At 40.0% G+C, this 14,701-nt stretch overlaps 1 protein-coding gene and 1 long non-coding RNA gene across 2 annotated transcripts in view; both read left to right on the forward strand.

The window, feature by feature from the left end:
- Positions 1–3,450, forward strand: part of LOC134191447 (uncharacterized) — a 9,818-nt gene extending 6,368 nt beyond the window's left edge. Inside the window, exons 2-3 of the long non-coding RNA XR_009971791.1 lie at positions 3,084–3,182; positions 3,244–3,450. This is a non-coding gene — a long non-coding RNA (uncharacterized LOC134191447). The remainder of the gene's footprint in view (positions 1–3,083; positions 3,183–3,243) is intronic.
- Positions 3,451–5,914: 2,464 nt separating this feature from the next.
- LOC134191114 (T-box transcription factor TBX19-like) lies at positions 5,915–8,384 on the forward strand. Its single transcript, XM_062659683.1, has 5 exons — positions 5,915–6,671; positions 6,753–7,029; positions 7,242–7,385; positions 7,446–7,563; positions 7,621–8,384. The coding sequence occupies exons 1-5, from the start codon at positions 6,409–6,411 to the stop codon at positions 8,232–8,234; spliced, it is 1,416 nt and encodes a 471-aa protein (XP_062515667.1). The 5' UTR covers positions 5,915–6,408; the 3' UTR covers positions 8,235–8,384.
- Positions 8,385–14,701: the final 6,317 nt, after the last annotated feature.

The raw sequence follows: 14,701 nt of genomic DNA on the forward strand, positions 1-14,701 counted from the left end.
AGTTTACTGCATCTTGAAGATGGTGTGCTGGTAGTAGTAGATGCGTTTGGGTGAGAACTTGGGATAATCTAGTTCTCTAAGACTGATAACCAGTGAGGCTTGCCTCACTGAATAGACATTGTTGTTAGTCCTTAGTTTTTGGTTGTTAGTTTGTTGTCGTTGTTTGGTTCTTAGATAGTGTTTGAGGAGTAGAACACATGTATTCATTAGCCTATATATCTTTTACTGTACATACTACTAGTATACTGTGGATGTTATGATCATCTAATTGTGGTGTTATGGTAGTAAATGCTTTTGAGTGGTATGTTTGCACAACCAATTATACCGATAGTCTCATATCAGGCCCGGATCCAGATGGGGGTTCAGGGGTTACAACCCCCTCTTTTCCAATAGGCGTGGTTCACCATTGATGAAAGGAATTGAAGGGGGTGAAGAGTCTCACAGCCAGTCGTATATAGTAAGAAAATTTGTATGTGATGGCTGCTGCCTTTATGCATGTTATCTGGTCAGATTGCAATAACGTTCTGCTTCTGCTACCACAGATGGGCTCTAGAACATTCTAGACTGACTATCTCAAGACTATGCACACTACGACCATTTCAGAATGTAACGGCCCGATCAATTAAGTTAATGCTGCTGATTTGTAGATTTTTGCTAGAGGTGATTACATTACATATGAGTATACCATAGTTAGCCAATCAAGTTAGTCGTCAACTTAAGCAATAAATAATTTTATTTAATAATAGAAAAGAGAAAATTAGTAATGCTATAAATAACTGCTACCAAGTCAACTCCCTCTTTCAAGAATTCCTGGATCTGGGCTTGCATATGTTTGTATTGCAAGTTTAGCGTACAACGTAGGGATGGGCCTCTATCTAGGGGATCTTTGTGGTTGAGAAAGAGCAGATGAATGAGATGTTTACATTTGCCATGTACAATATTGTTACGGTATTACCTCACTTTCAACGGCATGCCGTTACGATGCGAGGGTTAGCAGACTGCCGTTCTACCCCTCCCCGGGTATACCAGCATGACGTTAAAACTGAGATAATTATACATGCCCTAGCACAATACACCATTGTTGTAAGCATCCGTGTGGGATGGTGCAATTCCTGGCAGTTTTGGCGACGTTACCGCCATTCTGATCACACTTCGCTATTAGAATGGCGGTAACTTTGACCGTTTATTTTCCACGGTGTAGCTTTTCAGACCCTTAATTAACTGCTATTTCTTCTGTCTGACTGTCCTCCTTTCTGTTACCTCCTCCGGATCAGCACGTGGCTGTTCTCCTGACACCATGTCTAAAGATGCGCACGCTATGAGAGATTGATATTCACTGACCTCGATCAGTATCAGCACCCTCACTTTATAACAGCATGTTGTTATAACTGATTGGCTTCTCTGCTAAACCTCGCCTATAGTGGCATGTTGTTGAGAGTGAGGTAATACGGTATGTCTTTTTCCACTGCATGCCTGTGTGATATGTGCATTAGTTGCCAGCACTTCGAAGCTCATAATTTCATTTCCAGATTGAATTGGGAATGGCAGAAACCATCTGTATGACAGTGCATGGCATTGACTCCTTGGCCAGTCTCCCTTCTGAAAGATGTGCTGCTCATTAACTATAAAATGTGATGAATTTATCAAATGACAGTACTATTTACATCTTATTGTTTATCGTCCTGTTTATCTAAATGATTGTGATAGATGTTATATAGATAGGAGGTGGTCCAGAAAGTTTGAAAGGGTAACGGTGCAGTTGCTGATGCTTGTTACAGGTTCCTACAAGGCAAAAGTCCAGATATTTTGAAACAATGGTTATTGTATTTATGAACCTGGATACCCTTAAGAGAGATCTTCAAGAGATTAGCAGTTTGCCTCGTTGCTTAGTTCACTACAATCTGGCACTGTTATATAGTGTCATATTTTATTTGGTACAATTATATCGGTTCAAATTTAATGGTCAGGGATGTATACTTCAGAGTTGTACGTGATTTTTTTCTATTCTGGGAAAGTTGTGTACTTTCTTCAATGTATCTTGTGAACTTATGCATAGCAGTTGGTAAACCACTGTGAAGCTATGCATGCATATATTTGCTTTAATACTTGATTGTAGTGATTTACTTGTCTTTGATTGAGACACCAACATTCATGCTTATGAGCGATTAGTGTACAGCTATAATAGAAACATATGCAGTAGAAATACACTTGCAATCAACTGCTTTTGTATGAGTACTGTATGTTGAATACAGATGTCTATAGACTTGCTTTGTTTGTATCCTATTTGTCAGTGAAGACAATAACCAGTGTTTTGCTTAAGTAGGTGTGAATAGGTATTTTGAATGGGATTCAAACCATTTTTATAATGAACTGAGAATTGACAATCCATTTTATGGAATGAACAGTAAACAATGGTTTATCTGCACCTTTTCATTTCAAACACAAACAAGAAGCCGAGAACAATGTCTTTAGGGGCACATTCTTTACTCCACAAGCTAATCTGGTTGAGTTCTACTGGATTAACCGTATGTATTCCAGTGGAATCGGATTAGTGTAGAATAAAGAACATGCAAGTAGACGTGAGTATGCCCATTGTGTCAGTAGTGTGATATGGATCACTCTTGTGTTTTTGCATGTCTATAGATGCAAATGTGTTTGTTTTGTCAAGACAGATGTGTTGCTACTGACTCCTCCACTTCATTTTCATGCGCATGTACTAATTGCATAATCATGCCTATCTGCACAAACTAATCCACCGAGAACTAATCCACGGTCTCACTGGATTAGTTTGTGGAATTTGGGTGAGCTCAAGCAGAGTAGGTTGTGAAGATAAAGAAATGCGGCAGAGGTCCGCAAAGTCAGCCAGATTAGGTTGTGGAGTTAAAGAAATGCACTTTAGCATCAGGCTATCAAAGGACATCTTAGCTTTATGGTTGATGGTTACATTTAGGCAACACAGGTTAACCAATTGTAAAACCTTAGAAAGACAAGATGAAGCAGCTTTATAATGATTATTATAATACATTAATTAATAGATCATTACTTTAATACTAATGATATGTTTACTTTCTATATATACATAGGAATGTTACCAAATTGCTAAATCAAGATGCACACTGGTTGTCATTGAAGGTATGACTGTGAAGAGATAAAGAAGTAATTATTTATACAAAGACTTTGGTGTACGTTATTATTGCATTGCTAACTATTGAAATGCTTTCTTTGAATCTTTGTTTTATGTAGTCTATATCCATGCATATGCAGTCTACTTACTACTAATGAAGAATGAGAGAGACTTGAAGCCATTCTGCTGCTGCTGCTGTCTTTACACGGGTAAGGAGTGAGTTTGAAGGTAGCGGTGTATACAAGATTTAGTTGCTTTATGTGTTCTTGTTTTTGCTGGCTTTTGGCTTTTCATTGTTCTTACTTTTTAGAGAGTCAAGTGTGTTGAATGTGAGTGTGTGTGTGTGTGTGTGTGTGTGTGTGTGTGTGTGTGTGTGTGTGTGTGTGTGTGTGTGCGTGTGTGCATGCGTGCGTGTGTGCACGCGTGCGTGTGCACCTGTGTGTGTGTGTGTGTGTGTGTGTGTGTGTGTGTGTGTGTGTGTGTGTGTGTGTGTGTGTGTGTGTGTGTGTGTGTGTGTGTGTGTGTGGCTCAGATGTAGTATAGTGGCACTCAGAGTTTGAATTGCTCTGCGGTTGCCTGCCCCCATTTGGTTGATTCTCGTTCTAACGACTGATAGTTTTCATCATATCAAGTCTGTTGGAGTAGAGAATGACACCAGCAAGTAAGAACCGGAATGGGTTTGAGACCAGGGTGTCGTGCGATGGAGTGTCTTGGCCCATCTCTTACTTGTTTTCTCACAGAGGCCTTGCAAACCTCCTGGGTTTTATCCACTGCACAAAGAATAAAGTCAAAGACGAGAGAGAGTAAGTGTACAGTCACTGATTTACGGCTTCATGGAACGTCAGATTGCTTGTTGATGTTGAAGGTACAATCAAAACTGCTCTGTTAGATGCTGAGGCAGGTCACGCTGAAGACTGTAGAATAGGTCTTGTTATTAGATAGATAGACACAGGTACAATTTATGTTTTTCCACCAAAGAGCAATGGTCCAAACATCTACATTGAAGCTAATCAGACAGTGATGGGGACACCCTGAAACTATAACACAAAGCCGATTAAACGCCGATTAGAGTGGCTCGGTCATCTTGCCAGAATGCAAATTAGCGGTTCTCAAAGATATGCTTTTGTAGCTGGATGCCTCAACACCACAGGGTCGGCCATGGAAGAGGTGGAAAGATGTCAGGCGTAGGCTTACTATACAGCTCTTGAGTCGGCAAGATCAGAACAACCTGCTCTGCAAATACAATGTCAACACTGCTTACGCTGTTTTTGATGAGGCAGTGATAGAAAACTTCACAAGTGTAGTGCAGAACGCGAGGAACAGGTCCACAAACATCGAGGCACAGTCCAATGTACCATCCTGTCTCTGTGCAAACGATGGTTCCTGAGCCGAGGCGGATATACAGTTCACAAGAGTCTTTCTGACTAATATTATCTAGTTTTAGTTCTTTGACTTTGTTTCTCTTTGAAGGGATAGCTTGACGGTTCTTTATTAATTAAAGCAGCAATGCAGGAAGAGGAGGAAGTGTGTGTGTGTGTGTGTGTGTGTGTGTGTGTGTGTGTGTGTGTGTGTGTGTGTGTGTGTGTGCTTGCGTGTGTGTGTGTTTGTGTGTGTGGGTGTTTGTGTGTGTGTGTGTGTGTGTGTGTGTGTGTGCTTGTGTGTGTGTGTGTGTGTGTGTGTGTGTGTGTGTGTGTGTGTGTGTGTGTGTGTGTGTGTGTGTGTGTGTGTCTAGTCGCCACAAATGCTTTGCGATTTGCCAGCTTCTTGTTCATGAACAGTTTAGTGCACGGCAATGCTCAGTATGCCAGAGATGGTTTAAGTTAAGAGTGCAGAAGATTTATCTGTGCACAAGTGTGTACCTGTTGATCAGCCACAACTAACGCCAACTCAAACAGTGTTGTCACAACCATTCCCTGATCTAGACACCTCAACTAAGCATCCAGCTTTGACTAACATTCTTGCTGCTTGTTCCACTGTGTGGACAATACAATGTTTGCGATGCTTCAAGTCCAGACCTTGTTTTAGATGCCACAACTGTCATCATGGGCACCGCATAACTGTCAGACAGGAGCTCTTTCCAGCATGTATGTAATGGCCTTGAGACTTGAAACGTCACTACTGTTCTTTTGCTGTTCTTTTACAAGCGAGAGAAAATGCAAACTTCCTAGCTTCCCTCTTGGATGATGACAGCGTGACCAGATAACTGGCAGCTATACACATGGCGTGTGTGTGTGTGTGTGTGTGTGTGTGTGTGTGTGTGTGTGTGTGTGTGTGTGTGTGTGTGTGTGTGTGTGTGTGAACGCGCGCAAACGAGAAATCTAGAACCTAATTATTCTTAGCTTGACAGTATGCTCCCACATATTCATGCAGCGGTTGTGAGGGAAAACAAAAATTTTCCTAAATCTTAGAATTTTTCAGTAGGGTAGACTATACCAAGTGTCAGCAAGTTCACGTGATCATGACTTAGTTAAATCAATGTGCGAAATAGTTGCTGTTGTATAGTTGATGTGTGAGAGAGCGGCTTTTACTAAAAATGACACCTTCACGTTTCCATGTGTGTACTAACTCATCTGTTACAGACTTATAGTTGTCACAACAAGCATGTCTTGGAGTCAGAGTTTATTGGAATTATCACGTATTGTTTTAGCGGTCTTTTATAAATGACATCTCCAGGCCGTGCGGTAACTGTCAGATATAATTAACTGAATAAGCATGTCACTGTAATCAGTGATGATTGAAATGACACCAATCTGTCCTATTGTGGATGTGTCACGAGCGCGGTCTCTCAGAACAAATGACAAGTTCGAGCCGACCACGTGCTGTAATAGTCACGTGTTACACGATTGTAGTTGCAGCTCATTCTCAATGGACTGGCGATGGTAATTAGCACTTATTTCTAGTGCCATGTTGCGTTCCGCGTTGGACTTGTGAAGACGGCACTACACTGACGTTAACGGCACGTTGAGGCGACTACGCGCCGCAATTAGCTAACATCCGTGAGTTCACCCAATCACAGCTCACCGTTTCGAATTTTACTTGAACCATGTGCACTCTCCACGTGCTCACTTTCAATCGTCCACTGTTCTCGTCGACTCGGTGTTCGTCTTTCTCTACGTTTCAAACTGGATAACGAATTTCGTCATTTACGTGGTGGTTACCACTACTCGACATTCGGTCGATTTCAGTATCCGAGGTCGTCGTTAGCCAATGGACAAGAGCGACCTCCCTTCCATCCTCTCGTGTCTCCCACCTCTCTTTCTCCTTTTCCCGGCTACTTCTATTCGATGCCTGCTCCCGGTCACTTTCACTACAATCCTTTTCATTCTTCACGTCCGATTTGCTATAGACCTTCGACATCTGCAGCAGCAGCATCGACGACGACGACGGTGGCCGTTCCTCCGGTGACGAACGCGTTCAGTTCGAATTCCAGTTCGTTAGACGAAGGATGGAGCAGCGGAACGTGCATCGAAGTGGTTCTAAAGGAATTCGAACTGTGGCAGAAGTTTTCTAAAATTGGCACCGAAATGATAATTACCAAATCGGGGAGGTAAGACAGCAGCATTTCAGCCTCGCCATGTGCAAGGGTGACGATGTCGTTTAATAGCCGTTAACTGTTTTTCTTAACTAGACAACTGTTCCCGCTTATCGTCGTGTCCGTGACGAACCTGGAGAAAGACAGTGTGTACAAAGTTGTGTTAGAGTTTGCCTGCAATGACCGCCGCCGATACAAATTTATCAAATCGCAATGGGTATCCAGTCAGCAGTCTGACGCCGCGTTTCCTGACCAAGACCCGTCATTCGTGCATCCAGACAGTCCTGCTACTGGAAAACACTGGATGAAACAAGCTATCTCGTTCAAAGCGGCCAAATTGACAAACGACAGAGATTGTCGTAAACCTACTCATGTGAGTGAAATGATTGTAGGATTGGTTGTTGTATTGGGCTTTTTGTGTATGTCATATAGTTTTACGTGTAGTGTGCGTACATGTGTGCTTGTGTATGAGCCCCGAGTGAGACTTGCACTATATGCGACAACAATAAATTAAACTTATTCAGTCATGATTGCGTAACCCGTCGGTCTCGTTAATTAACTGTGACGATGTTTTTGTCTTTTTAGGTTGTTCTTCATTCGATGCACAAGTACGAGCCGCAAGTAGCCATTTTCAAATTGTCTGACGCCGACGGAACGTTCGAACGTGTTTTCGTCCGACAACTGTCTCTGTGTCATTTCATTAGCGTTACGTCATATCAGAACAAAGAAGTCTGTCTTTAGTCGCATTCGAATCTATTGATATCTGTTCATATTTGATGTTCTCATTAGATCACCCGTCTCAAGATCGACAATAATCCTTATGCGAAAGCATTTCGTGACCAAGAGACGAGCGATGGCATCAAAACTTTTCCCGAATCATTGCAGTCGGTCTCGCCAAATTTCTTACGTAAGTCAGTTGTACATGTCGTGCACGTATCTAGAGCTGTTTGATTTTGTTTACTAGATGCGGAGCCTGCGTTTCCATCCTCTCTCGTTAGTGACTACATTCCCCAATTCTCTGGTCTTATGGATTCTCCATTTTGCCATTACCACCACCCGTCTTCTTCTTCTCTCTCTCCATACTCTTCGCTCGTTCCTTCGTTTAGTCCATTTCACGGCTTAGCACCAGTCGTCAAACCCGACGACGTTCATTCTCGCCAAAGAAGATTTAGTGCTCCGGACGCGCTCGCCGGTGAGACATCTAGTTCAATTAGAATGAACCGCAGCCAAGACGATACCGACAGAGTCAGTCGACAACGTCAAGAGAACAGCACGAGCAGTCGGCGTAAGAAGCGTCGAAGACAGCATCACGATTCGGTTGCTTCGTTCAAGAAGAGTCCTCGGCAGGAGCAGGATACGTGTTCTTCGTCTGAGGCGAGGCGACGGCAAGAGGAGGATACGTGCGGCTCATCGAGAACGTCGACGAGTGGACAGGAACGGGATGATTGGTATTGTCCGTCGACGTGCGAACGGAACGAAACCTCGACTTCTATGCCCACGAGCGTTCGCCAACCAGAAGACATAGGCAGTTCCTATAGAGAGAGTCGGCTACTGGGAGATTTATCGGACAGTGATTGATGTTTTTGGCTTTTTAGAGACGTGGTGTGCACAGAACTATGGGTTTGGGTATTACTGACACGTATACTTTTAGTCTAGCACGCCTTCACTATGTTTTTGCACGTTTTTAGCATTACTGCAATAGAAGTATTGATGGGGAGCATCACATGCAAAGCAGCGGCGTACAGTGTATCGTCGGTTTAGTAGTGTATGTACGTTTGGTTTTCGTAATGAGGTCGGCATTCAAAACTGTCTGTAAGCTTGATTATGACACGTTCTCAAATGGTAAACCTTTCAAGCAGTTTAGAAACTAAAATTTCATAAAATAAATTATTAAAATAATAATGAAGAAGCACTTGATGTGCAAACCCTCGGCCGGTGTGCTAGCGGATTTGTTCCGGCCGGAACAAATCCGCTAGCGCACCTGTTCCGACGTACGGTGCGCCGCGGATTTGTTCCGGGGGCTCCTATTGCTTTATGGGGCTACAGTGTACAGAAAAACACCTAACGCGCGCATGAATGTTACTACTCTAGTCGGGACCCTCTTTCAGAGATCTTTCCATTGTTAACAATGGCAGCGATGAATAGGATTGACACTAAAACAGTGAACAATGCGATGTAAAAATGACGAGCAAGGTAGAGTTTTATCCGGGACCTGTTTAAAGAAGACATGCTACATATTCCGTTACTTGGTAAGCCAAGCTGATACACAAGTCAAGACGAAAGTGTGGAGCCGGGTATTCATCATTGCATATGTAAATTGATTTATGGATTGATTGCTGTTGATAGAGTTAATATCTATCTCTATGGTTCTCCGCGTTTTTTTTATTAAGCAACGGCTCACTGCAGACTAATCAACAACACACTACTCTCTCAACGCAACGCAATACACACACGCACTATCAGACTCCCACTCGTCACTGTACGTGTACTCTAATTTATTAGACAAGACCAGATGCCATTACATATCTGATAGCTAGTATAGAGTTTGTGGATGCCTTCCAGTCTTGCCACTTTGAAGGTTATCGCGTCCAAGCCCACAGCAAAGAGCAGAATAACTTTTAGTAGGGCAGTCAGTAACTTACTGCAACGGATTTCAGTTTGTTTATTTCAGTCTACTGCAAGTATAATTTCCACTAATTAGTTTACGATTTGACACTGAGTTTGACTTTTGGGATTTGCCAACTTTGGCAGGGGACTGGTAATTGTTCTCTGAAATAAGAATATATATATATATATATATATATATATATATATATACATACATACATATATATATATATATATATATATATATATATATATATATATATATATATATATACATACATACATATATATATATATATATATATATATATATATATATATATATATATATATATTAGTGGAATTGTTTATTAGCTAAATAGCTGTAAGCAAGCTTGGCTGGGAGCAAGCTTTGCCAGACAAAAAGGGAAATGGATGTACTGTACCTGTATCTTTTGCAGTGCATCAGCTGTATTTCTCACCTGGTTGTGTAACTTTGTAAAACCAATCATAGCTTTTTGAATTTTATTAGTGTCAATTAAATTTCTATGCAGCAATTGACTGCTTTGTCTACTGTATAGTGATTGCGAAGTTGAATATATGATTGAATGTTTTTCGGTGATGTATAACATGAAATGCTATGAGACACTAATATTAAGAATGCTGTTGTTGCTGGTGTTCAGTGATGTGGATGTTAAATATTTTGTATATTAGCATTGTTCAGTTGTTAACTAATATAATAGCAATCTACATCACAAATTTTTAATGTTTTGCAATATGAGACTGAGTAAAGGCATAATTATTACACAGGTTATTTCCTGAACAGTTTGGTATGGTTTAAGTTGTCTCTATGTTAAAATGTCCATGTCTATGTTTGCTTTTGTGGGACATAATTGATAAATATTTCTTTGTAGACAAATTTTTTACGAAAAATCTTTCTGGTGAAACAATTTCATAGGAAATTATGTTTGAGAGAAGTGAGGACCATTTCTACTTGTATTTTGTACACCTCTCTTTGACTTATTATGGATTCTAGAATGCCAGATGATAGTTACTCTATCTACAGTACAAAATATATTGTATTAAATATTTTGCATGCAGTTATCCCGATCTGTCAATCGATTATGCAAATGAAGCCAGTTATTAGATTGGGGCAACATCGGTACAGCACTGGTTATAAACTTTGTTTTTCCCTTGTGTTCATCTTACACAATATGATGCAGATCAAACTGTCTATCATGGGAAGAGATCTAGACTACTCTCGACCTGTTAGGATTTTTAATTAACATATACTATACTATTCGCAGCTGTGATTGTAGATTTATGTGTATGTGTAAGTTTTTGTTGTTCAGAGGTTACTCACATACAGTGGAATTTTGATAAATGAATTGCAGGAGACACTAGAATTTTGTAATAAGTGAACGCATCCGGATTGTTGTTGCACATTCAGGACATCAAAACTAAATTCATCACATCAAGGATTAATTACATTGAGGTTTGCTATAGCAAACTCCACTGTATCCCTGTGCTGTTTATAGAATATTATCTACCTATAGTTGGCAGTGGCTGTTGGTGCTTCCCATTTGGGTGTACAGTATGCACAATAGATGTATGTATATGCATATACATTCAACACATTATACAAGTGCCAAAGATACCTTTCTTTGAAAGTAGACCTATGTGGCTCAAGAATAGAGTTTATGAAGTATTCTGAAAACACTGTTGGCTGTAAGTGCTACAGGTTGTGATAACATAAAATTAAGTCCAGATATTAATCAATGTCTAAGCATGCCGTTCCCAAAGCACTGAAGGTTAACAGAATGATCTATACCGGCAACAGCATGTCAACTTGGTTATCGATAGATACTTTAGAACTTCACGATGTCAAGTTTGCTGTCAACGATATGCAACAGGAGTTGTATTAAACCTGAAATGGTGCTTATGAGTCTTGGGCTGACTTCATGATTACATTCAATGAACAGACAACATGACATTAATATAGTCAGTGTAACCCATAAAAGATATGTCTACCATGCTTATAGAATTGTTCCTTCATGTCACGTATCCAAGCACACAGATCATCTAGTTGAGAGCTGCTAAGGTAAATGTATTGTTTCCCATATGTATAAATAGGAGTTTGGTATTGTTGCCCGCACCTGCACCAATACCTGAGCAAAGCTGCTGCAGGTACAAGGTACATGTCAGGCATTGTATGTTTTGCAGCAAAGTTGTTGAAGTCAATGTGCAGGTTGTTTGTAACAAGCACAAAATCACCCACAGTTTTTAAATGAGGCTTGTTGACAAAGCATCTGTAATCCATCCACAGAGCAACACGTAGGTCAATACTAAGCCAGCACTCTCCTTCTATTGGATGTTCTCTGAGCTGCAATGAAATAACAATAAACATTTAATCATTGATTTGACTATATATATATATATATATATATATATATATATATATATATATATATATATATATATAATAGTGCTCAGCAGCAAAGTGACAGAAAGTCAGTTGTCATTCTTATCTTGTTGCTCACACTCACTTGAGCAAAAGTGTACATAAAAATGACAAGTTCTTTTTGAAAATGTGAAGACCCCTTTCAGAAATTATAGCAACAAGGTACAAATGACGAAATTGTTTGGTCTACCATATTTGTAATGTGTGAATATGCTTGTTGTTAGTGTGTTGTTGGACTGACACATTCCAAATGATGTCTACAAAATTATACAAAATTATAATATAAGTTACTATGGTATCATCATCATCTTCTGCCTTCCATTCTTCAAAGGTTGCCCCTGTTTGACATAACCGCAATAGAGAAGTGTTAAACAGGTCACGTTCCAAAGTTTCTTCATCGATTTCCTTGATTCTTGTGTCACCACCTTTGAAGTCTGTAGCTTTTACTCGTTGATGTAACTGTATGCTGTCACTATATTGAGAGCATGAGTACTGATGTCTTTATCCGGCAGCGGAACAACCTGTTTGAATCACACTAAGTGAAAACATGATCATATGACATCAACTAACAGAACTGATAATACTTGTAACTTTCTTCTTGTGGTGTTACACTGTAAGTACCATACATAATTGCAACACATCATATAACTATATACTGACTAACCAGTTATGATTGTCACTGACATCATCATGTACAAGTAAAATATCTGCACACAGATTGATGTTGTATGTTGCAAAAGACAATACATATTGCTAAATTAACCAACCATTCTTCTGCGACAGACTTCTTGGCGAATCTCTGTTGATTTGTCATCTATAATTTCTACATCACCTATCAAGACATCCAGGGAATCTATTGTACTATCTAAAAATTGTAGTGATACACTTTACTTACTGTTGTTGTCTGGTTGTGTTTTACTTGCAGTTGAAGTCAGTTTCCAAGAGCTGTACATTCAAGGTTCAAAGTTCATGCAGGTGTGTGTGTGTGTGTGTGTGTGTGTGTGTGTGTGTGTGTGTGTGTGTGTGTGTGTGTGTGTGTGTGTGTGTGTGGTTATATAATTATGTAGGTTATTAATTGCTCCATTTGCACTAGCAACTTTCAAACTGGGCCAGTGTACTGATGGGCAGGGTTTTCTGTGTGAATTTGTCAGTTAGTGTAAAAAGAAGAAGACCAGTTTGCCACTGATATACGGAACCATCTAAGAATAACTGATAAAGCGTCCTGGCTTGGTTTGAAAGTTGCTAGTGTCAGTGGGGTATATGTCCACAACAATTATTTTGTACCAGTGTGAATCTTTCTTGAGACAAATTATGTTGCAAATCCATGATCTTGCTAATGACATGTGGCATTAATACTGAAAATGTAGTGAAGAAAATTAGGCTGTTTGTAGTGTGCGAAACACATGAACAACATACTTCTTTGAAGTTGTATGAGAGCCTCATCATTTGATGGAGTGCATGCTGTTGTAGAAAGTTAAGCATACAGACAAGAGGTGTATCTTCATAGCATTGGAACTACTTACCATACATATGAAAACACCACAATCTGCTTTATTGGTTTGAATTGGGAAATCCTATGTATAACAGAAAATGTAAGTCTTCCAAAAGCAACAAATTTATATATGCTAACTCTTAGAGAGAATTCGGCTATGCAAGGCCACTTGCTCGATACACTGAACTTCCATTTTGCTGCTTCACATCGTAAGAACTCTCTGTCAAACAAGGGTTTTGTGTCAATAATTAGCACAAGTTAGGTAAGTTCATTGCAACGCTATATCGAATGCGTGCTACAACTGTATAATTGGTTTGGTTTGGTTGAAATGAATCAAGGTACTTGATCTCAGCTCTCTTGATGTCCAGAACCTACAAGGTAGCAAGTGTATGAATTTTCTGTCATGTGTACAAATAATGAAGTTTACCACAATTGTCCAGTGACCAGGAAGCTGAACTGGTATAGTAACAGCGTCATACTGAAAATATTTGACGTCCTGTCGCAGAAGTGTTATCTAAAAGTCAACGTATACAAAAATTAAAGGGAATGGCAACAGAGATCAGAAAGTCTACTTTATGCCATTTCCACCAAAGTGGTCTATTGTCATCACGACACAAACTCAGGGACATGTAGAGAAAAGCATTATATGAGAATACTCGAAATCCCTGCGATACCAGCTATTTCAATATTTTTCAATTACTGCAGTGACTAATCATTTTACCTGATGGCATAATGATATTGTAATTTTTTGAAGAAAAGCACTGATAACCTGGCAACACCACCCATTTCTGTTGTGTTGCTCACCATAGCAACAAAGCCATGCATAAATTACTTAATTAATTTCTTACTTTATCATTCACCCTGTTGTTTGGGCACAGACTACACAATTCTGCAGCTCTCAACTCCTGGCCATCATCACCGTAGGCAACAACACTGTTTGGTGCTGTGCCTTCCCAGATTTCATCCACCTAGAAATTATTTGAAGTGTAATTTTGGTCTTATCTTTGAAAGTTCTACCTGCTCTTGTTGTTCTCTCGTCAAAAACAGTCACTTTGGACCACTGGCATGGTGTTCCTGTTCCATTGAGATAATTGTATTGCCAATTATGACATCGTTTGGTGGAGTGTAGGGCAAAGACAGACAGAGAGTTTGTCTGCAGTATGTATGGTCTGTGACATTTGCGATGGCGCTGCATTTGATCTTCCAAGAGCAGTGTATTTCTCTGTACTCTCACTTGAATTACTGAACAAAATTGTTATTTGGATGTCTTTAATTAATTAAAGGAGCATTCCGGAGTTATGCGCTAGCTGCTGGCTCTGCCTTCGCTCTACTAACAGGAAATATATACTAACCAAGTTGGGTATCTGGACACTATCTCAGAGCAAACCCGGCAGATGTACATTTAGAACGTTTAAAAACATAAAAACTGACGGGGGCTGTTTCAAGAATTTTGTCCGCCAAGTGAAGCAGTTTTTGCACGCCATCAGATGTGCAGTTGTCCGGAAT

Source organism: Corticium candelabrum, chromosome 15 (genome assembly GCF_963422355.1).
Source record: "Corticium candelabrum chromosome 15, ooCorCand1.1, whole genome shotgun sequence".
Classification (NCBI taxonomy): domain Eukaryota; kingdom Metazoa; phylum Porifera; class Homoscleromorpha; order Homosclerophorida; family Plakinidae; genus Corticium; species Corticium candelabrum.